This window comes from Lampetra planeri, unplaced genomic scaffold, assembly GCF_965212315.1.
Source record: "Lampetra planeri unplaced genomic scaffold, kcLamPlan1.2.h2 scaffold_774, whole genome shotgun sequence".
Lineage (NCBI taxonomy): Eukaryota > Metazoa > Chordata > Hyperoartia > Petromyzontiformes > Petromyzontidae > Lampetra > Lampetra planeri.
Genome location: NW_027615596.1, coordinates 2,251 through 26,865, shown reverse-complemented (window position 1 = coordinate 26,865; position 24,615 = coordinate 2,251). Strand labels below are relative to the sequence as shown.

General features: G+C 44.6%; 1 protein-coding gene across 1 annotated transcript in view; it reads right to left on the bottom strand.

Annotated features, from left to right (window-relative positions):
• LOC144741910 (cadherin-4-like) overlaps positions 1–21,177 on the bottom strand; it is a gene marked incomplete at its 3' end in the record, with an annotated part of 33,064 nt that extends 11,887 nt beyond the window's left edge. The window contains exons 1-4 of the mRNA XM_078624407.1: positions 21,136–21,177; positions 20,553–20,735; positions 4,609–4,764; positions 1,109–1,253 (exon numbers count right to left, since the gene is read on the bottom strand). Coding sequence (XP_078480533.1) covers positions 1,109–1,253; positions 4,609–4,764; positions 20,553–20,735; positions 21,136–21,177 — 526 coding nt within the window. The remainder of the gene's footprint in view (positions 1–1,108; positions 1,254–4,608; positions 4,765–20,552; positions 20,736–21,135) is intronic.
• Between the last annotated feature and the right edge of the window lie 3,438 nt (positions 21,178–24,615).

Here is a 24,615-nt window from a genome sequence, read left to right as displayed (position 1 = left end):
CAAAGAATCCCTCTATGCTCTACAGAATCTGATAACGATGCGTCCAGCTGACATCCTGTAAAACAAATCTTACCAATGTAATCTCATCTGAACCTTCCAACGGCTCAGAGAGCTCAAAACAAATCCAGCTCTATAATGTTTTTGAAGGGTGCTGTAAATAAGACTATACATAGATAGGTTGGAGTGGATCGATGCAGTGACTCAAAAAAGTGGTATAAGTAAGTATAACTAGACAAACTGAGCACACATGGGACACACCACATTATTGTCATCTGAAGATGCATATTTTAATTTCATCATTTATTCACCACTTACATAGACACCGATGTGTTTCTGAGGACTGAGCAGAATCTGAGGTGGTGATGTGGGTGAAACATGGGATGGGATGGAGGAGCTAGATCATTGCCTGTGTGTGTGTTATATATATCATTATTATTATTATTATTAGTTTGTTATGACGCAAATGTGAGAGACACATTTTTGCGTGCTGAGGATAATTCCATTCAATCATTTTGTAACCTGTGCATACATGTGGGTACATACATGCACATACGCAGCAGTACATGAGAAACATAATATAGCCAAACAACACAAACGCTTTGCAATGAAGACCGTTATTACTGCTGTAATAAAGAGAATAACTTTTCTAACCCTGGACAACAGGGACCATTGTTTTGACTCTAGTATCTTAGATACTTTTTATACATTGATATAAAAAAGGGCCTCCGTGTCCTATGTGTACATATTTACTTTAAGTAAATGTTGGGTTGACACCAGCGTGACTCCTGGGGCGGTGCAAATGCAAAATTGTATAACGTTCAATGACCGTACTACTTCAGCAATAGATTGGATGAAGTAGTACTGCAGCCTTAAAACTGCTGCTGTCATTCTGTCCAACACCACCCGATGTGTCATTTCAAAACCCCGCTCTTGGAGTCTGGGTTGAAAAATCCGGACGCTATCCTCACACAGCAACATGTGCAAATGTTTTCACCACCATTTCATCATTGCACCTCAGTGGAGCACAAATCATCCACAGTTCCATTTCCATTACCCCGGGGGTGGTACCTCAGTGGTACCTCAGCAGAGACAGAAATAACTCACTCACCTGGTTTGGATCCTTCAGCCACGGAGCCGTTGTACACCTGGTTGTGAAACTCAGGTCGGTTGTCGTTCATGTCGATCACATAGATGTACAGATCGATTGGATTCTCCACCTGATTCCCATTCATGTCCACTGCGTGCGCTCGCAGCTGTGATTACAAACAAACAGACAAACAAAGCATCATTAGAATCCAATCCTGGACTGGACGGGAGCTGAGCTGCAGGAGTTGTATTCCGAATGTTGCTCAACAACGGAGGCCGACAGCAGGCCGTGTCTCTGCAGGAGGAACTCTGGTTTGAAGCAGAAAACACAATGCAAAAGTTTGACTTTGCTAATTGGCAGATTCATCTAACTGGCAAATATCCTTTTTCTCCTGTGCCAACAGGGCATGAGTATCCTGTCGGTATCTTGGCATGGACCACAACAGCACAGACAGGGGGCAAAGCAGTGAAATGTTCCAGACACGCAAACCACACCTATTTTGTTGTTAGCACAGCCAGAGGCCCAAAATATATCAGAGAGGTGTTGCTGTTCAAGCTGTGGCTTCTCTTTGTTGGGCCAGAATGTTTGTCACAGTTTGTTTTGACAAAACCAGCCATTTGGATGCATGTCTCAGGCTGAAGGGCTGCTCTTCCACAATTCCAACTGTGACAAACGAGAGGAAGAAAAGCATGGCGGGAGGAGTGTGAGAAAAAAAAAAATGAAAAGAGGAATGAGACAGGCACGTAAATGAGAGATGATCACACAGCGAGAGGCTGGGATGGTTGGGAGGTGTTGCGTTGTAACAAGACAGGCTGACAGAAGCGATCATCATCCACAGGGGGGACGTCTTAATCTCCAGCGCTCCTGTAATGAACCCTCCACAACCCCACCCATCTCCGCTAATGACATCTAAACACTGAAACCCGAATGTCCCTCGTCTCTGACACTGACATTACTCTCATTTGTCTGCGGAGAAATTCCCGCCCTCAGCAGAAAAATGTCTTTCAGTCGCATCTTGGCTCGCTAAGAGGAGACCGTCTCACCCTGACCCAGCACAATATCCCCTGCGAGGATTTGACTGACAGCCTACTCAGAGACGGTCGTGAGCGAACACAACACAAAGCGACCACGTCGGCCTTTTCGAGGATGTATCAAACCGCAGTGAAGCATGGACACACAAGAGACACATGTTAGCTCATATTAACACGAGTGCAGAGACACACACTGGGGACGTACGTAGACGATTAAAAGAGCCGTCTTTAGCCACCTAATGATCCCCGAGATGGTGATTTTCCATTGGCTGAAACACAGCAAACACACAGAGAAGAACCAACAAACAAACAGGCTCAATCTGTTTTCTCAGCTGCGAGTTCTGCACTGAAGGACGTTCGCAATGTGTGTGTGTGTGTGTGTGTGTGTGTGTGTGGTGTGTGTGTGATAATGACTGTCTATTTTTTTTTCTATGTGTGTTCATGTATGTCGTGTTTGGATTCACATGTTTGTCCAACATGTTTTCCTTTCCTCAACACGAGTGTGTGTGTGTGTGTGTGTGTGTGTGTGTGTGTGTGTGTGTCCAGTGGAGGAACTGTAAATCTGTGTTATTGTGATCTGTAGCCCTGCAGGAGTGTGCATACTTTTGCAGACTGCAGATGTATAAATGACGGTGGTGTTGTGCAGGGTGAGCTTTGGTGGGACTGGACCACACACGGGGGAGAAATCCAGCTTGTAATCAGTCTGTCTGTGTCTTTATTCAATGTATAACCCTAATTTCTGCAGGATAATACCGAGCATGTACAGTTTTTCTTACTACTACTTCTTAGTATTTTCTGTTCCTGGTTGGAGCTGCTGTGACAAACAGTGATTCACTCATACAGTATCTTGTCCTGTGTCCTACTACTAATTATATGTAAGTGTGATGTTTTTGTGTTATATTATAAACAGAGGTCCATTGTAAGGTGCTTTTGTTTTTTTTTTAGGGATCCTACAAAACAAACAGAATAAAGTATTTCTGATTCCGTTCGCACTGGTCGTGTGCAAACAACTCGGCTTGAAAAAAGCAAAACGCCCAGACATTTTGACAGTTACCCGATTGCTCGTCTGACTCACGGTAGCTTCCAGAACTGAAGCTCACCCACTGGTCCTCGCCTTACAGACCACTTCCCCTCTGGTAGCGATCTGTCAAAAACAGCAGCCGCGTCTCTCTTTTCACTTCAACGCTGAACCACCAAGCTGGGCGCGAGGAACTGCCTGTCAAGTTGAAAGATATTTTTTTTTCCCCTTCTTAATCACTCCTACACTCCAATACATCCTACATCAGTGACAATAAACATATGACACAGGATTCACCTCAAACTAACATGCATGTTTTCACCGTGGCAGCAAACAAGAGCTGCTGCCCCGTGGCAGGGGCTGATTCCTGCTATTGATCCCAATTTGCTGGTTCAGTGTTCCAGCAGATTACGGAGACGCGACAAACACACACATGCTCGGGCGCCCAGAGGCTCAGTGAGTAAGGTAACAAGAGGCCCCATTTAAAACTAAGTGGAACAAACACGCGTGACGTACAAGACAAAGCGATCACAAAGAAGCTTTGTGCTCGCACGTGTGCGCCGGCGTCTTTAATGTTGACGGTGAGCTGACAGAGACACTGAAGAGATCAACTCGCCTGTATTCCATCCCTCCTCTGAGACCGGAGCACGCTTTTGAATTAGCTCTTAGCCCGCACAGCCATCTATCATGCTGACAGGCACGCGGGCGTCGGGAGGTCTGACACCTCTGCTCACCTTGAGAGAAGGTGTCAGACTCTTTGCAGATACAAATTGAACCTGTAATCTGTGTATATGAACCAGTGGCCTAGTGTTAACAGACGTCCTCATGAGGACCGCATATTAAATTCACACACCGACGGCACAGATTAACACGGGTTTCCGTCTGTCGGTACCGTCACGTGTACTTACACGCCGCTGTCACTGTCACCGTAGGCGCCCGAGGGGGAGGCGGAGGAGTAAAACAAGTCCGTTGTGCACAAAGTTAAGGAGAGAAAAGCCGGAAGAAAGACTTTAGCCTGCTTATGATATAAACCAACGCATCCTATTTCAATTAGAATTCCACGCATGCAAACTTTTACAGACACACACTTGATGCTGCGCCGGCTCATTAGCTCTGATGCTCAGAACAAAGGCGACGGTTTCCTAGTGCGTCGCCTCATCTCCTCTTTCTGTTTCACCGTATCCTGTGCAGGTAACCTCAATCTAAGTGACAGCTGAAGTGCTTGTGTGTTTTGTCAAAAGCGCTCTTCGCTTCGGTCGTCGGCTCAAGCATCAATGGAGTCTGGAGAGGCAGAGGAGAAGGTACAGAACCTCTTAATGTGCGCTGACGGGAGGTTTGGTTTTGGCAGGGAACATTAAAATGAGCGGTAGAGGAGGAAAAGTGAGGCATAGTTCCACAGGGATAATTGGGAGATAATGAGGTGTATATAGAGCTGGAGGGGAAACAGACAGACTCAGTCGTCTCTTCCTTACATGAAATGAAGCTCTCTCCTCTCTGTCCAGAGGTTGAGTGACGAACATGTTGCCGCTGATGGGGTCGATGCTGTAGATTCCGCTCGGGGGCTGGTCAGCGCCCGCGCCCGTGATGCTGTAGCGAATGCCAACATCCTTGTCTTGATCTGAGCGGATCTGAGGACAAAAAAAAGAAAAAAATGTTGAAGAGAAGGTCAGTTAGAATATGTTTTATAAAGTAAAAAAGAACAGAATCCATAAGAGGGTTGACAGACACGCTGATGATGATTTTTTTTTTTTTAGCCTGAAGGTGAAAATTGAAGAAAATTGTGCGTTATACTGATCCATTTTGTGTGAGCTTTGTGTCTGATTTCCCTTCATGACAGCTTCTGAAAAAACTTAAAATGTAAAGTAGCTCCATGATTTCTGAGGCAAAAACCCTTTGTGCAACTATTCTCTGATGAGAACTTAAAACATACGTGCAGCTGCTCAACCTTTTACATCCCGGCTGTTATTTCACACATTATTCACAATGACATTTATGGAGTGATACATTTCACTCTGAACCCGTTTCCATGAGAGCGCCTCATGGCAAAGGCAATAAAAAAATTCAATATTTTCACCGTGCAGCACCGTGCTGACTTTTAAGGAGACAAAAGAAGATGGATTTGTAGCACTTCCTCCAAAGACATTGGATTTGGAGGGACACAATATAATGTTATATTACTTAGATCAGTACATAGGCACTCAGTACATAGCACATGAAGGTTCTCACTTCTAAAGCATCCCCCGGATGAACTACAGTATACATACAGTAAATAAATGTTGCATCATACTTGTCACTCCGATGACAATGGGCAGAAAATGACTGACGGGCTTTGTCCTCTGAGGAAATATAATATTATCACTTTGTCACACTGAAGTGAATTGGAAATAAACCTATGACTGTTCTGCTCATCTGAGATAATTAAACAATCATTATGTACAGTATATAACCCACAGATAGGCCAGCCTCATGCGTCGTATTTAATTATCACTTATAAATTAACGGCTTTGCGGCTCGTTCTATTCTCTGCTGAGTCCTGTCTGCTCTCAGGTGGGACAGACTTAGACGAGGAGGTGAGGGGCGACACCTTGGATGCACTGAGAATTGAAGGGCGCTGACATTGCTGTACCTGCCTCTGCCACCTCTTCTGACATTCCCGCCACCTTTGGAGCAACACGTTTAGGCAGAGCATCGGGTGAAGCTCAGCTCAGCTGATCCATCATCCGACTGCACACGTACACTCGGCTAGGCTCCTAAAGGCTGTGTGTGTGTGTGTGTGTGTGTGTGTGTGTGTGTTCACATTATATTTTAAAATGCGCCCGATGTCAGATTTCAGTGTGAACTGGTCGTGACCCACATGTGCTAAACAATAACACCAGATGAACAGGTCATAAGCAGAGTTCTGAAAACAAACATGGAGGTCAGTGTTGACATATTTTGTGCAGCAGAGGTCAGCGAATGTGAATGTGTGCTGGAGAAGAGTCCTTTTTGTGGTGGGCTGACCACCAACACCCATACGTATACTACCTTCTTCTTTTGAGTAAGTACTCCAAACCCATGTCTGCTTGCAATCCATTTCTCTTGCAAATCTGAAAATTAAAAATCAATAAGTAGTACATAAATGTATGTGGTTATACGGTTTCACTAACTTAAGCAGGTAAAATTACTCTGCACTGAACAGAACCCTTGTTTGGCCCGTTTTTCTGGATCTGAATCATCACTATGGTTACAATTCAGAGGGAAAAATCACAGTGCAGAAAAAGGAACGGCCTTTCTCTTCTCTCTATCTTTCTCTTCCCTTCCTGTGCAATTTCCCTGCTCTGCGAGGCTGCAGATCATGCATGAAAATGAAATTACTTCATCCGTTCAGCTCTGACGGCAGCTTCTGCATAAAACATCTCTCTGTTTGAACATGATAGCCGCTCTCTTAATTTCCAACATGGTCCTCCCACAGTGCAGAACCCAGCAGCACCCTTCCACAGGCACCTCTCATGGCCTGAGCTCATCTCCCACGTGGTTGTCACGTGCTGCAGGTACAGGTGTAATGTGCACTACTGAACATGTACTGTAAGTCACACCAATCAGTTCCACTTGGCACACACATAACCGCTGTGCCATGACTATTGTACTCGGCAACTAATTACATTTTGGATTCACTTGCCCACCGCCTGCCACTCCAAGGACGGAGTGACGGCAGAAACAACATCTCTTAATCAGGGCCATCTATGTAGATAACAGACTGATCATTTGTTGCCGAGCAGGCGAACATTTTTATTAAGCAGGACCTGCCTAAGTAACTCTGAAAATCCATTGTAGTAGTGTAGTACAGTGCTGAAGAAGTGAAGAACATCGCGTCCAGCTTGCATGTTTTCGGACCAGTGACGTGCAGTCAAGTGATCGTAGAAAGAAAAAAATAGAAAAAGATAAAAAAAACGCTAGATGAGGCACGCAGCTGTGGCGCCTCATTCCAGGGGGCAGTAGTGAGTAGCTTCTTCGACTCCGTTATCCGCAGAATAACTGACAGCAGCGACAGTCAGCAAGTCAAAAGCAGCATCCATTTGTTTTTACTTTCCAAACGGAGGATAAAAGTTTTCTAAACTGGTGTTTCAATAGAAGAAGGAGGTGATAATTAAAGAAGACCAACGCTCTCCATGGAGACAGAGACTTTTAACACTGAGGGAAGACTTATTTATAAGTAAAGGTAAGGCCATGATAACGTTCTTTTTAATTAAATGTGCTTTTTTGTGTGCTTCTGTTTGTATGTGTAAAGAACACTGTTATGAGACTTTAATCAACCCGCTAACTGTGGACAATCAAATGGTGAATAAACTACAACTGTAGGCTCATATGTCTGTAAATCTCATTGGGATGGAGTCGGTGGTCACCAGACATGAACCTCACTGGACCTCAATGACTCTGACTATGTCCTGATTGGACGGAATGTTGGCGCCAAAGATTTGCGTGTCCCCCCGGGGGTCAGTTCCTGTCCTTGTTGGCGGCCAATCGGCTGCAGACAGTGATGGATGTGCAGAGAAAAGACGGGGTTTCAGCAGCAACTGAGGACATTTCCTGAGCTGTTGCAAGTTGCTTTAGTCTTAGAAGACTGTGAATCCCAAATATCGGAAGGTTTTCGGTTGTTGAGGACGGTGATGGGGTGCAGGTTTGGGGAACGTCCCGTGAACATGGGGCAGGGGGGTGCTGGTCAAAGTGAGGCATCTGTTCATGCTGCAGAAACAGGCAAACAGGCAGAGTGAAAAACTGCATCCACTATTCCTACATGTAAGCATTTCCTGTGCACATAAGAGGCAGCTTGTAGCCATGTCTGTGTGTGTAGTGAAGTGTTTGACAGGTAAGAGACTCACTGCGTGTGCACCAAACTGTGGATCAATAATTCCACAAGCAGGGGAAACACACATAAAATTTTCACCTGCCATGGGTCTCTGCTTCTGCATCTGAGTTGTTGCGTACAGTCACATGTCACTGTGTGTTGGCGTGCGCTTGCACGCAATCTGTCTCTTCACAGGACCTTCCCGAGCGGACTTGTGGCACTTCCCACCTTGGAGTATCAACCCCTGAGAGATGTGGCCTCTGCTTCCATGCCTGCTTAAAATTCCACATCGAGGCCACCAGAGACCAGATGTCACATTATCCCGTTTCTCTTAATAGAGACTGTTTATATCAATAAATTGAGTAAATGAAGACGCACGGTTCAACAGGTTCTGGGGGAGTCCCATGAGTGACAAGTGCTCAATTGAGCCACTGGATTGGAATGCTAAGGACAAGAAAGCTGGGAGTTTCACACCCTCCCCCCCTCCGACCCCTTCCATCTCTCTTTCTGTCATTCTATAGCCATCTCTCATTCTCTTTCTTACTTCAGTGCCCTCCCAGCGGACAGAACAGCTACTAATCACACTAAAAATAGCAGAGACAGGCAGATGCAAGGGACTTAACTAGATGGCTGTCTCCGTCAGATCAGACCAAACATCAGATAAGTGACCTATTTGTAGCTCTTTGAGAGTGATTTCCTTGATTACTGACAACTGCCGGGATCCTGTGGGACACTCTATCGTCAGCGTGAGAAGAAAAAACGTCAGTGGATGGAGGCAGAAAGACCCCAGGAAGTGAAAGCAATAGGGATTTGTGGGAAAATTAGATGAAGAATTAGTCTTCTGTGGAAAGTCCTTGGGGTGATGCGAGGCAACACAAACAGACAGCCGAGAAGGAGCAGAAAGGAATTCACTTCCATTCATTGAGCACCATGGTTGGCTGCCTAATTTGCGTGCTATGAATTCCAGTCAGTCCAAAACTTTAATTAATCCAAGACTGTACAAACGCCCCCGTCCACATAAACAGCTTGATTCCTGAATAACAATAAATAATAATTGTTTGCTCGCTGGCACTCTCACCCTATCACTTTCATGCCTGGAAATCGTGCACTGATGATTTGAAGCATCCTGCTATGCAAAGAACAGACGAGTGGAGCTGTTGTTGCAGCGTGGCTCGTTCACGCAGGCGGTCATTAAATGATAGCGTGCCGCCTGGCAACCCACGGTATCATTATGTGGTAGTACGTGGCGTGGCAGATTACACCCTTTGATAGGAACGTCCCGCCTTTAATGGTTCCGGCATGTGTTGTAGATGGCTTCACACGTCCTCCCTCCATGTCTTTATTTTAAAGGGTCTTTATGGCTGCTCTTTACCTCACTTTGCCTTCAGGGTGCGTCAGTTTACACAGGCTCAAAGCACACTGGTGTCCACACGTGTATGCAAAACTACAAGAGACGGACACGTACATTGTTAAATTGGGCCGAAGAATAAAGAAAAATATTGTTATGTGGGGAAGATAAAAAAAAGGGCTAGTTTCAATTGGTAATAACACCCAGGGGAATAATGAAACATTGGTCTTTGTTTTGGAGGAAATCACATACATACGTAATGAGACGCTGTCCACACTAAGACGAGCTGTTGGAGGGAACTGACCAACGCGGATAAGAAAACAGCACAATTTCCGCAGGTGGGACGCACAATGAGCGTCACGGAGAAAGAAGCAGCCGCAAGTTGTGAAAACGGTGTGGATGGTATGAGATGAAAACACACGCCTACTAAATCCGTTTTATTCCTGTTAATCAAATCAAATAAATCAGTGAAATGACTGATATTTCCTACCAAATTGAATAAATCAATCAAATAAACTGCAGCTGTTTGTGACTCGGTGTTCTGCATTAACAATATAGTGATGCTACAACTTTTATGTATGTATTGATGTTATTCTTATGACGCCAATGCACCATACATCAAAAACTCAATGCAGTTGTCATAGCAACCAAGGTCACTATGTGAAAATACACAATAAACTGGTCAAGAAAGTAAATATCGGTGCACTCCAGCATGACAGGAGGTGAACAGTGGACGTCTACGTGGGATGATTGAAACATTTACAACTGAATAGAATGTTTACATATGCTCAGTGAGGAGAGGACCTTCATAACTTGGGAACAGCTTTTGTCCTGAGGTGACCCTTGACCTCGTGGTGGTTGTGAAGAAAGAGGATGATCTAGAATGAGAACATGAACACAGGGCACACACATGGCTCATCGTGTTTGGGCAACTCTGATCCCGTGTGAGCTAATGTTCAAGTTTTGTGGATCAATAATACCTTAAATAAAAATGTTGTATTTAATACCTGTGTTTGTGTGTGTGTGTAGCTCTCAATCAGTGTGTGAGCCACATAACTCTCTATACTCCTTCGTGGAAGAGTTAATACACAGCAGATATTGCATAGATCTTGTTTGGTCGGCTGGATGAAAGTTTAGAGGGGACGGTGCAGTAGATATATTACAGTCGAGGCAAATTAATTGCATTTCTGTGCTGAAGTGCATTATGGGATGAAGTGAAGCCAAGCGCTCAGCCACTGACGGGCTCTCAGTGCCGCTTTAGCTGTCAAGCATAATTAAGACAGTGTGTGCCAGATATATGAAAGCTTGTAATAGAAACAACATAGGGACCGGATGCTTCATGTCTTATGCTCCGCTCGCTGATTGTGTCCTGACAATGTGCTTATTCGGACGTGAAGACAGTTTAATGCAGAAAAGGATGACGACAATAAAACCTGGCGTTCTCTTCTTTCTGTACTAAAACAAAAGCAGGTGCACGGCGAAGGTTCTGTGCTTTCGTCGGTTCTCGCAATTCCATAGTAGGTCAGGACACCAGCAAACAGTTGACGCTGCTATTCGGAGCCATCTTGCCACAGTTTGTCTCCTTCTACCGTCGCTGTTGAAATATTCAGATGGAACGCGTGCACTTGCAGGGACGCTGGAACAGCTGCAGTCACTGACGGGTGAACTGCATCATCAGAAGCACCGGTGCATCTGAGATCATTGTGTTTGATGGTGTTTTGTCAATTTCCCTGTTGCTGAACATTCTCCGGTTACCTTACATATAGGAACACGCTCTCTGTATTCCTCTGATATTTCCCTTTTGCGTTGCTTTTGATCCCTCCTGCTGCGTGCTTGTCTCTCTTCAAAGCAGACGTGCCCCCGCTTTTGACTGGAGAGCGTTACTCAAATAGTCTGCGAGGCCATAATCACAAGCATCCAATGAGATTGTGTGAAGACGGAGGTGCGCCTACAAAACGGAGCAACGTTTCCAATTAGGGAAAAAAAAAAATGTGTTTCCTAAAGTTTCTGCCAGCCTTTGAACTTGTATTCCTACAAAATACAATAACAATCTTACATGCAAGAGCGCGGCGACAGAGCCTGTCAGTTCAGTGGCGTCGTGAGAGAGGAATGGGGCCCGTTTTAAAAATTGTCACACAGGATGTTTGTGAGAGAGAAGCTGCCGACTGCTCAGGTTTAATATATCTCAAGTGAGAACCGCTGACAGCCACCATCCGACCGATATCCCCGACGCTCATGAAAAAGTGCTGCATCTGTGCACACACACTAGTCCATTATGGATTGGATGCTGAATGGGAAATGAACCAAACCGAAGCTCTGAAACATGTTTTTTTTTTTTTTTTTTTTTAAAGTTATACACACGTTCGAAATTGATGTGCTCGGCGTTTGTGCTGCCGTATCAGTATGTCTCTTTCCGTTCCTATCATTTGTCCCAGGGGGATGGAGGCCGGGATATAAATGTGAGAGTTTGTGTGCTCTGAAACTGACAATGTTATTAACCTATTATAGTCAACTGAATTCTTTGAGCTGTTGTGTTGTGTTTTCGGAGGTAATGGTGCTGTGAAGTGTTTCTGGGATTCAAAGATAACAGATAAGATTTGATTATTTGACAACAGAGAAACAACAACAGCAACAACTTTTCCTCAGGAACTTTTGATTTATAGGGAAACTCAAACCATTTATAGTTGGATGTGGGGACAGTGAGAGAGAGAGAGAGAGAGAGCTCAGAGAAAAACATCGGAGAAAGGAGATGCACTGCAAGTAATATGTCTTTTAATGAATGGGAGAGAACAGCGCTTTCAGTGCCGGCAACATATCTAATAAATAAAAGCGCTTGGCTTTTCCTTTAAAAAACAGATATTTAGGCTTCAGAGATATTTTTATATCCTGAGCTTGAATGACATCTATCAGCAGGTTGTTGTTTAAATTGTGACGGCCAGTCTTTGTCCTTTTCATTACCTGCCACATCATCCATCATTCATCAGAACCCACAGAGAAGACAGGAACGAAGTCCCACCGCTTTAACATTTTCAGTCTGGCTCCAAAATAGATTAGATGCCAACCCCCCCCTACACCCACGTGCCCACATGCACATCACTGCTTCCACCTCAGACCATTAGCCAGACGGAGGAATGAAATGTAGGATTGGGCAATTAGTGGGCGAACAAATATTAATGGAAGTTAAGAAGTGACTCACAAACCCAATTATGACATTAGGCCAGGGCAATTTAGATGAGCTCTGCCAGGGAAGAGAATCCTGTTGAAATTTACCAGCGGTCCCGTCGCATTAGCCGAGGCATTAATTCCCCTGATTCCCAGTGAAGGCGGAGATTGGAGCCAGCGCTGTTCCGTCTCCCAGGTAAGGAGCAATCGTCCCCTGTATTGTTGGAACGGATCGGGGGACACAGGCCAACATTCTTCCTCACACAAAACAGACTCTAAACATCTCCAACTCATTAAATTCTCTTCGCATTCACTTGCTCGACTCAACACGCTCCCATACAGTGACCACCGGCACATCTCAGGTTTTCTGTGCACAAAGACCAAAACAGCAGGGCGGACAGAGGAGGGGGGGGCAGGGCGGTGGGCAGCTACGGCATAACGACCGCCCTTTTCTTCTTCTCAAACTACCTTCATTGTCAAATTGCATCCTTCAAGTCAAACTGCTACTGCGCACGGGAGGCGACACACAGCATCGACGGCCGGGCCAATCAGCAGCACCCAGAGGCCAGTTGAAAGCCCTTCTGGCATGCCCAAGGCGAGTAGGGTCCAACCAATCAGTTAGAAGCCAGCACTGAAAGGAGGCTCATGCTTGGCTCAGGGAGCAGCGATGCTGGCAGTGAGAGTGGCTCAGAGGGAGGCTGCCAGAGGGGTCAGCGTGGACGCGGGCACGCTGACAGTTATTTAGTGGGAGGATGAGCGGCGTGTCAGTCACAACAGCACTCAGCCTCTGTACTACTAGGCCGGCTCTAATCGGACTGTCACCTACTAATTGTTCGACTGGGGATACGGTGAATGACACACGCCACACACACTCAGACGCAGGAGAGAACAAAAACAACAACAACAGACGTCACACACACATCAGCGAATGTTCCATTCGTACGATTCAAATGATTGTAGCTCCTCTAGTATGTGTGTAGCATTACATTGTAAAAATCCAGCTTTCTTCGGCTGTACATTGCAATGGGACATTCGTAGACCCTGTGACCCCTGTATCTGTTAAGTTGCTGCTTACGTCATGCACCTTGCTGACACATGCTGTTACAGGAAACTGCCTTCTCCACATGCACTCTTTTGTGTTCAGTTACATTTTTTCTCTTCTAAGAAAAAATAAAACATCCTTGGCGTCTCCAGAAACTATTTCATTGAACCAACAATACATTTCCAGAACAAAATCCAGACATAGCGCCAGCAGGGGTCTTTAAAGAAAACAAATCTATGTAGACGCAGCAAATAAAATACATAAGTGCATGTTTTCCTTGTAGACTACATGAACATATTGAAAATGCATTCAACTCATAACGCATGCTGCTTTTGGACTTATTTTGGCACAAATATTCATTCCTGTCACTGTTCATTCATCTTTAATGCAAATCACACATATTCCTGGCCTTTCTGTGTGGAGTTTTCATGCTCTCCCCTGGGTGAATTCTCTCCAGGTACCTTCCTCCCCACCACCAAAAGCATGCCTGGCTAATTGGTTTCTCTAAATGTCCCCATAGGTGTGAACATGTGTGTGAGTGGTCTGTCTTTACAGACTGTACTCTGTACGCCGTTGGACAACTGGGATCAGCTCCAGCGTAAACCGAAGCGAGCGGAAGATAACGAACCAATATCAATAACGCTGCGTCTGTTTAAGGAAAACTAGCTTTATTTGTGATTATAGTATAACAATGCTGTATTTTTAGACCCCCCACAGATATATGATTTCAGTGATTTCATGGCGGTCAGTCCTCATTGTGAGGGGAGCTCAGCACACACTGATTGAGCGCATGTGCAACATGTGTTAAGTGGCATCAAATCAATGAAGAGGTCCTTTTGATCATAGGGCCACAATACTGCTCAGGCACAGATTGAGAATTGAGGACACACCAATCTACAAGTCAGACGGGCTTAAAAATGGCCGTTCAATTTAAAGTTAAATTGTCCCATTATGTCGTTTGTGTACATCAGAAGTGATGGTACCAGATTAAAAATACTCACTCATCAATTATCCTGTCATATAAAAAAACAACAACCTTCAAATCTGCATTATTGTGGTTGATTTGCTGTCAGGTGAAATTTCTGGATATTTTTTTTGGAGGAGATAGGTAAGTGAGCGCGTCTTCATCATGAAAAAGTAGAGCAAGTGGAGCAAGATCAGAGGAACTTTATTCCTGGAGACCTCGTTACCGCGGGTGATTCAGCACAGAGAAACTCCTGGATTCTGGGACGGTGGTGTCGGGAGGAAAAGCAGGGAGGTGCGTCCTGATTTAAAACCCGAAGGAGGCATGTCAACAAAATATCTGCTGTTACAAGCTGAAACCTAAATCTACTCTGAATAATCATTAAGAAAATGAAAACTACATTAGGTAATGTTGGTGATCACCAACTCATGGTGTGACCAGGAAATGGACTGAGTAGCTACATAAATAGGCTGCATTCATCAGCCATGAGCCGAGGAGCAGTGCCTCTGTGTGTTACACCAGTGAACAATACAGTAACATGACCGAACCACTGCTCTCTCTGACGAGCTTGAACCCAATTATGTCCCTTTTTTTTCTTGTTGCACCGTTGAACTAATTTCTGAGCCTTCACCTAATACATTATGGGTCCTATTTATACGGTCTAAAGCGCCTGGCGCAGGGCACATAGTCCATGTCGCGAGTGTCATCGCTAATTAGATGCTGTCCGCAGTTTTCGTTTTCTCACGTCACACCGCCCTCACCGTCTAACTGCCTTCACTGGGCGTGTTGGTCTCAAATGGTGGCACGTTTGCTACAGTGCAGAACGCAGTATTTGGCTGTTAACTGAGATGGTAATATGTGTCTCCAGGCATTCCATTATCTGATGAAAATATATTATATTAAATAATAATAATAAATATTATTATTTAATAATAATAATAATAATAATAATAATAATAATAATAATAATAATAATAATAATAAATAATAATAATAATAATAATAATAATAATAATATATTACTGGATGTAATTTTTAAGTGGTGCAAACCTGGCATCGGGTTGTGACATTATAAGTCAGTTGTACTTTTTGGGTTATAGCCCTTCCTACTCATAGAGATATGTTCCTATAGCTGTGGTAGTAATGAAATGGCATTTACACATAGCAGGGGGCCTGTTTGTCAACCACTGAAACAATATCAGTGGTGGTTTATAACTGATAATACTAGAAAGTGTTTGCCAGTAATGCAGTTTGGTGATGACATGACCATGTAATGGGCCCATAACATTTTGACAATAACGTCAAGCAATGGTAGGTTTTTCATGTACCACTCTGAAGATGTAGAACCCCGTGGCTGCCTATCAGGTTGTGAAAGGCTTGAGATTACTTGGAGGAAATTGTTTATGTAGGAATTGTTTTGTACATTTATGTCCTTGGAAAGCTCATTTTGTTCTCCTGACAGTAATTGCCTCCTTCAGAAGTGAATGTGAGTACTGGTATTTCATCTGCGTAGGAAGCAGGAGGAAGAAAGTGATATCAAAACTTGGAGAGGTATTGTTAAGTATTCATACCTTTGGTTCTAAATAATGCAATGTAACTCAGTTGAAGGACCTTACGTTCTTTCATTTTCTGTTTCATAGCCTTATCCTGCATTATGAGAGAAAGAGAAACAATAGACACAATTGATATATATTTAAATGCACAGGAGATGCAATAAAACAAGCCGACCCCGAAAGCATATTACAGGCTCATTATGATCTGTAATGAAACACGCTGTGCAATATGAGGTTGTTAATAAACCGCTGTGTTTTCATTTTGGGGGCTGAGCAAAACAGCGGTAAAGGCAGAACATTGAGCGAACCTGCTCCCACACACGCATACATCAGAAGCACGTAAGCTGCCCTGCCAGTAAACTGAATTTGGGAACAAAGCATTTTCTCTGTTTCCAAAGTAAGCGTTGGTTTTCCCTTTGCTTAAAGTGAGGAAAGTGAACTTGAGATGTGCGTGAACGTATCCGTTTGTGCGATGTTGGTTTGCTTGTGTTGAGGAGGCTGCAGATAGTCCAGCCCCGGAATGATCCACGAGCACAATCATAGTGTGAAATAATGAGGGGAACCAAATCTTGTTGAGGGTGTAGTCTAATTGTCAGGTCACCTATTCACCTGCAGACCCTCCTTGCTCCCTGCACCAGTGTGACAAGATGATCAAGGCCGTGTATTACAGGAATCATTACAGCTCTGTGCAGGGGCGCAGGAAACCAAAGGAAACCACAAACGGTGACAACATGGACCAACTGTACCACAACGTCACTTAAAGCAGCTGTCAATCAGGACGTCACCCTCCCCTCCACATCCCACTTGGCACATGTTTGCAGTGTTGGAGAGTAACTAGTTAACAGTTACATTACTGGAGACATTACATGATAACAATCTAGTCTCAGCAATTTCTGCACAAACCGTAATAATTTGATATTGTTACTGATACTGTCACTGTTTTGTCCTGATTTTATATGTGACTCAATGATAATGATGTTCACTGACTTGACAGGTGAAAGCAGCAGTGTAGGGGACATGATTTTCAATTTATAGCCACCAGGGGGGCGATCAAAAATGTTTTGGCGTTATTTTTGGAATTGTGTCACATCGTCTCTCTTCACAGCGTCACAGTTACTGTATTTTCAGCTCGCAAGCTCTTGTCCTTACCGGAGCTTTTTCTTTTCTTGCATTTTTCACATCCGATCAGTTTTGCTGAAAGTGTTGCAATGGACTGTTCTTTTATGTTTTCAATGTCAACCTGTCCTCCCTTTTTCCTGCCTCCCACCCCTCACTGCTTTTTAGCTCGTGAAAAGAGGTTGTTCCTCCGCCATCCAGCACAGTATCCTTTTGACTCAAGCTGTAATTCAGCCGTTCCAATTTCACTGCTCTTACATCTGCCTCGTCCAGTAATTTGACAGCAAGAGCTCAGATGCCTTTTTCATATGAGCACAATGGCAAATCAATGCCCAGAAAACGGCACCACTTGTGGTTATCTATGAAAGGAATGCACATACAAGGTGAACGCGTGTGTGCAAGGGTGATTGTGTCAGAAAGCGACAAAACCATATATCACATAAATTAAAGCGGAGGATATGCGAATGCACTATCAGTAAGTGAAATAGTCTTTGCAATTAAAAGAGTGAGGAGATTACTTTTGTGTGTTTAATTGAATCTGTCAGTGTAACTACAATGGAATATCCTGCAAGTGGCGCTTCATCGGTCTCAGTTCTGTTCTCCACTTCCACTGAATCAAACAACCACGGGTCCACCACAAACACCTCGATGCAAACTGTCTTTTGCATTTACTTGGTGGTTGCGGTAATTTTGACACGGGAGTCGAATTGTTCTCTTTAAACGTTCGTGAACACTGAAATGTGAAAACAAAGTTTATCCACCATCACAGGAGGGACTGGATGAGTCCTGGAAATGTACTGAAAATTCAGCGGCCCTGTCTGAGGCACAAACATGTCAGCTGCTCCTCTTACTGGCTGCCTGTCTGAACGCAGAGTTTGTTTTGTGTAGAAAATTTGAGGACGAAAGCATTCCCTATGGTTCACTGCTTTTAGCTATGACCGGTGGCTCACGCAGAGGACACACACACACGAATCACACTAAGAAATGTCTGCATGTGAATGGATGTGGAGGTTCTCACAGTACAACGCTGAGTTTAAACATCGATTTGACCCATTGACCTGACGACGCTCATGGCTATGAGTCACATTTTTGAAGTAATCTGGCTTTAATAAACTTTAATGTGAGCATTAAAATGTGGCACAAGTGCATCTTAGTTTTCCCCCCCACAAATACAGGCTGGGTAGACTAAACAATCCAGTTGTCTCTATTTGACCTGTAAGCACTGGGAATCCATGATGGTCACAGTATGAACTGTGTTTTTCATGACTCCGTATACACATATATATACGCTTTATTTGTTGTCAATGTCGTTAAAGTGTAGTTCTCTTTCCGACACGGTACGTTGTGATGAAAGCGGAACACAAACAACTCAAATTTCACCTGGCAATTGCTTCAATGCGAGTTACCGACTTGGGTGTCCGCTGTAAATGGAATGCTCCATTACAACCGATCACCACTGGACAGGTCTGTCTTCAGTACCAGCGACAGTAAACCAGAGCTATCAGCTATCATCTGTCAGTGAGATCGCTTTTTAGTTTCCAGCCTTTTATCCCCAAATTCAATTCTCTTGTCCAGAGTTGTAAACTGGCCCACAAGGCGAGAAAGAAACCGAGACACGGGCGCGACAGGAAGCCCCTTTAGCTTTTCATTGTTGGGGGAGGTTGAATACTCACGAACGAGCCAAAAAAGACATGTCCTCATGCACACTGCACAAACACAGACTCAACCCTCGCATGGTGTTTGACCACGGGCTGAGTCTGGGTTACACAATGGAAGCGCCTTGACATTTAATCCAAACATCTAACACCCGACAAGTGAAGAAGGATGAAAGAGGCTCCATTTCTCCAGCAGGGCAGCACAATTCAGTGCCTTCTCTGACACTCCCTGGACCTGCTGTGTGTGTGTGTGTGTGTGTGTGTGTGTGTGTGTGTTTTCGGCAGAAAATCTGCCCTCTTGCCAACATGCTGTTGAAAGGCGATTTCTGTAATGCTGGAATGTAAGCCGCGCTGTACAAATGGGCATAAGGGACTTTATGTGTGTGTGTGTGTCTTTGTGTGTGTGTGTGTGTGTGTGTGTGTGTGTGTGTGGTGCAGCAGAAAGCTGCACGACTGTCTGGGAGACTGATAAGAGGCAGCGAGCTAAGAGAGTTTAGAAACCACAGCACCGACTTCGCCTCCTCGGCGAACTTGCTTTATTGATTTTCTTCTTCCACTATCCGCTGTCATGTGCTGGAAGACACGAAGCCCCTGAGCTGCGCGTCACTACTTTACATTCACAGGACTGTCGTAAAGTTGTAAAGACACAACTGCAGGTTGTTTTTTCTTTACCCAGCAGGCTGCTGTAGATACAGAGATCAGGTGGTTCAGAGGCTTCAGGACAATACACCTTTTGTAAACTTCCTTACTGAGAAAGTCTGTGAGAACCTTATGTCCTTGCAGAACCCTGCGATGTACGACACCTCAGTTCCTCAAACTTCTATTTGCTCCAAAGTGTGAAGAAAACAGCTCTAAGTTATTAATGAGAAAAAAAAGTCGAGTGAAGTCGAGTTGGGTGAAAGCAGAGCTCATTAGTATCCTTTTTGGAGAATTTGAATATTCCCTCGTATTCACTTCATTTTACTGCTCTACTGTCTCTAATAATTAGTGTCAGAATGTTTCTACCTGTGTTGTCTCATATCGCGTGCCACCCAGGTGTTTCAGCAGCAGTTTAAAGTGTTTCAAAGAGGATCAGTGCGACCGTTTCCCTCAATGGAGACAGTCGTATTCTGTGAAATTCAAATGTAATGCAATTACACCCCTGTGAAATTTGATATCGGAGCTAAAACGCAAAGAAAAAAATTGAACTTCAATTTTAACGGCTGTTTTAAATACTGCATGTGAAAGCTTTTTGCTTTAACAAACACTGATCTCCCCAGGCGCGGGGGAACGTGAATGTCATGATAACGCATCAATGTCAGCGTGCAGTATTCTACGACATGTGCACAGAGATGGAAAATACTTCTGCAGCTCTATTAACAGGTGTAGAAATCCAGACGAGAGAGAATGCTCCAGAGTAATCCTTAAATCTCCTTCTTTGAGACAAAGCATTAAGTGCATATTTGTATTTCCATTTTTCTGTGTGTGCGGTGCCCAGAGGCAACGCAGACTAATCACCTGGCATCATGACTCTAAGCACTGCTTGATAGAAAAGACCCGATTAGTCTCTGGGTTTCACTGTGAATGGAAGAGATATCAAAGTTTCCCCACTCTCCCAGCCGGAGTAAGTACTTCAAGAAATGTGGGTGGTTTCTCTGCTAAAGTGACACTTTTATCTAGAAAGGGACAAGTTAAATAAAATTGCGGCACATCAAAGGCTCTGGGAATCACACAGAGATGTATTCGGTTAAATGATACAAACAGTCACTCACTCTGACAAGCATGTGAGGGAAAGGTCCTCTGGAGTTCTCGGGCACATTGATAGGCGGGATGACCCAGTCTCTCTTCTGTCGTCTCAGCCCATTTGTGTACGAGCTCCTCTGATGTTTCCGAGGGAACTTGATGACTCTGGGTTGGGAGTTCCACATTCTTGACAACATTTCTTCAATGCCGACCTGAAAAGAGAAGCCCCAAACATAATCATATCACGCCGCATCTTGCAATCAAATGGCACGTTATCGTTTTGCGAAGATGCTACTCTGCAAAAACGGGCTGTAAGATGCAGCAATGAAATGCTGTCAAAGCACAGGTTTGCCCCTCTGCCGAAATGTCAACGAAAGCACAGGGTGTCATGCTAACAGAAAAATACATTTTGTGAGCGTGACAACAAAAGTGAACACATTTGCTCCGGAATCCTGCTGCATCACATTCTATGAGACACTTGGCAAGACACCTAAGCCTTCTTCAGCCTCGGGTGTCTTTCGCCCAGAGCCCGTGGGTGGCTTTTGTCTGCGGTGCTGTGCTTTTACTATACTCCTGCTCGGATTTCACGGAAACACAGCGGTATTTTCGGACCTGTCCCTGGGCACGTCCAAGATCCTGCAGAGTGTTCCTCATTGCAGGATTAACCAACTCAAATATTTTAGCTTAACCTGCTGTCTAGATCGGACCCCCTGTCCTCGCAATAACACAACAACTTAAACAGATAAAACTAGGAGTGATGAAACATTTATTCTACAAGAAAAGTGTTCTTATAGAAGAGGAAGAGAGAGCGAGAGAGAGAAAAAAAAAATCAAATTCTTGCTGCAAGCACTTAGATGAATTGCAGCTCAAAATGTCACATTCAGTCGGTGTTTTTTCAGAAGGAGTTTTAAAAGCACTGACACTGTTTGGACTTTGTGGATACACAGAACTTCCTTAGCCTGTTCGTGTACTTTTGCTGATCATATAGAAGCACGGTACAATGACAACATCACAGGAGTGTATGGGTGTGTGTGTGTGTGTGTGTATATAAACTGTCTGCCTCTGCAATAACTCCCTCCAGCTATTGCTGCAAAAAGAAGATTGTGCTCTTACTCATCTTGTCTGGTGAAATACGGGTTTAGAAGGATGTGTTGGTGTTTTTTTTTTTCATGATCCAATGGTGTCCTCCGATGTAAGATGGTTGTATTGCTGTAATCCACCTAATCCTATTGTCGTCTCTGTGCCCTGCACACGCCCACACACACACACACACACACTGACAGTATGCTGCATGCTGTCACCTGCAGCAATGGAAGTTGTCCTGCTAATCCCACCTGGAACACACACACACACACACCACACACACACACACGACTCATTGATTCATGCAAAAACAACCCATGCAGACACTGACACTGGCTGTAACGCCAAGCACAGGGCCAAAGTTCAGCCTATCAGTATTCCCCTGTTTCGCCTGCACGTGCCTCAGCCTGGAAGCTACACCTGAGCTAACACAGTCTTTTGTTTTAACTCTTTGCATATTTACTTTTCAGAGGATTGGACCCACGGTTCAGCGCAGGCCAGGCCTCCAGACAGCCAGGGCTTTGGACGTTTAGCTGCACAGGAGCGAGTATCGAGTGCAGCGGCAGCTCTATGGATGGCGAAAGGACAGCGAGCGGAACGAGGAGACCAGATGTGAGTCAAAGATAAGGTGACTCTCTCCCTGGTTTCATTCTTCCAAATCGCACACAGGCACAAACTGGCACAAGCCAGACAGAGAGGGAAGCTTGCCAGCTCTTCCACAGGGGGGCAGGTGGCATTGTGAGCGTGTATGTGTGTGTGTGTGTGTGTGTGTGTGTGTGTGTGTGTGTGTGTGTGTGTGTGACAGATTTCATTTGTAAAGCAACAAAACACAGTGAAGTCAAGATGTTTAGTAAACTGACTAATACTGAGCAGGCTCTAAACGAGGAAGGCGAGGGGGAAAAAATGATTTCATAGGCTCAGAAACCTCGGGCAGATGGATGGCCTTCTGCCTCGACCCTACCGGGACCAGGGTGTGTGAAGGAAAAGCAGCAAGGACAGCAAACCAAACATTCCCTTGAATACAAACTGCGTTGACTGTGTGTGTGTGTGTGTGTGTGTGTGAGATCCTCGGTGAAAACAAATTGAAACAAAGAAGAACGGGATAATAATGGACTGTCTAGCCTTCATACATGTCAGTGCATGGAGGAAGTTTTCAACACATTTGTGATCCACTGTGCTACTTCTGTTATGATAAAGTCCTTATCTGAGTCCTGCCATCAGCAGAAACACACTGTGTGAGCTCTGGACGCAGTGTTCCCATTACGTCAGACTGTGCTGCAAGCACAACCGCACGCTTTGAAATGCGTGAGAACAAAGCATGGACATACAGTGAGTCATGTAAGTGATGTAGCTGGAGCCTCTGACACCCAGAGGCAGGCAGGACCAGCTGGCAGCTCTTTGGCCACGGGCGCCCGGCACTTTGCTGGGGCGTTCTTCAGGCCTGGAGCCCCTGGAGCCCTGAAGCTGACATCTGGAGGTTATCAGTCTGACAGTCAGGCACCATATGAGTGCATGCTCAGCGTGGTTCAACACTGTCTTTTGATCTGATTTTATATATCTCTTTCTTTCACATTTTGAGTTGCGCGCTGCTTTTCCATCGCTGGTTCTACACATTTAGACAAGAGATCAGACGGTGCCTGTGTTCAGGAAGAACGTGTGCCCCCGCGGGTTTCTTACTTTTACAACAAAAACAACAGTGAAAGTAAAACAAAGCATTTTAATCGAACTTTTCCTTTTTAAACAACTGAAATTGTCACTGTTTGTAACTGTGTTGAGATGATGGACTGTTCCTTACTGCAAAACCTAGAGCCCAGGTAGAGAGAGTCTAATTTATAGTCATTGTTTAGTGACTTGAGTGGATTCACTGTCACAGAGTATTTTCAAAGCCTAGATCTCAAATATAGTACAGTACACACAAATAGTCAGTTAATTATTGTATATATTGTAGAGTGGAAGTTCCTGAAAGCAGATTCTTGTCTGATTCAAAATGATGGCGACGTTGATGTTCCAGCAACAGTCCAAAGCAGTCGACGCGGCAGCGACATACATTTGTCTTCAGTCAACACAATCTATATCCACAAAGTTACAAAGAAACATCCAAAGCACGACAAGTGTTGGTTGTCAGCGACCAACCCCGGGGTCCCATGATCTGCCAGCTGCCAGCCCTCACTGTAATCTGCCTTTAACAGGTGACGGAGTCTTGGGATCGAGTGGTTAAAACGCAAATAAAATAAGCACTAAAACCTGTTCCTGCATCCACTGAACTTTAAAACTGCTGGTGCATAACTAATAGGCTCTAAGCTGGTGGAGAATACAAGCCAACGTGCCATGAAATCTGTATGAGTTGGAGAGCGCTCAGTGAGAGACGCTACCTGTGTGAGCCGCGATAGCCTGAGTACATAAACACGGCCGACGGGACTCTCAGGCCACAGATGCTCCACACTTCAACGGCTACGGTGTGACACACTGGAGAAGGAAAATTGGTAGAGGTACACAAGGGAGCCCTTCCTCCCAGCGGAGGTCCCGAGCATGGAAGTAACATAATCCAGATTTAATTCTACATTTTTTGCGTTATTTCTTAGTAGCATGTTACTGAACAATGCAGTTTGTTGAGCAAAAAGAACATTAATTTTGGCTTCAGCAACCAGACAGATTTGCAGCTATGGGACTCAGAAGTGCACCTGTCCAGAAATGTTATGACGCATTGTGGCGACGTGGACGCCAGCAGACAGCAACAACTGTGATTGGACTGTTTCCTGGGTCCCGGAGGGTCGCTTGTTGTTTGCAAAGAACTGCAATCATCCTAAAGACAGTTTGTGAGTGGACAATGATGCCGATCTTGTTACTGCGCTTACTAGATCCTCTCACTTTCGGTTGCTAACACTCAAAGTACACAGTGTTAGAGAAGTACAGAAGTACACTGATGACGGAAAATGCGAAACACAGCGTTTTGTGTTTCAGTAGTGAGCGCAGACGCAGACAGACGCTCACTGCAGCTCCTCACAAATC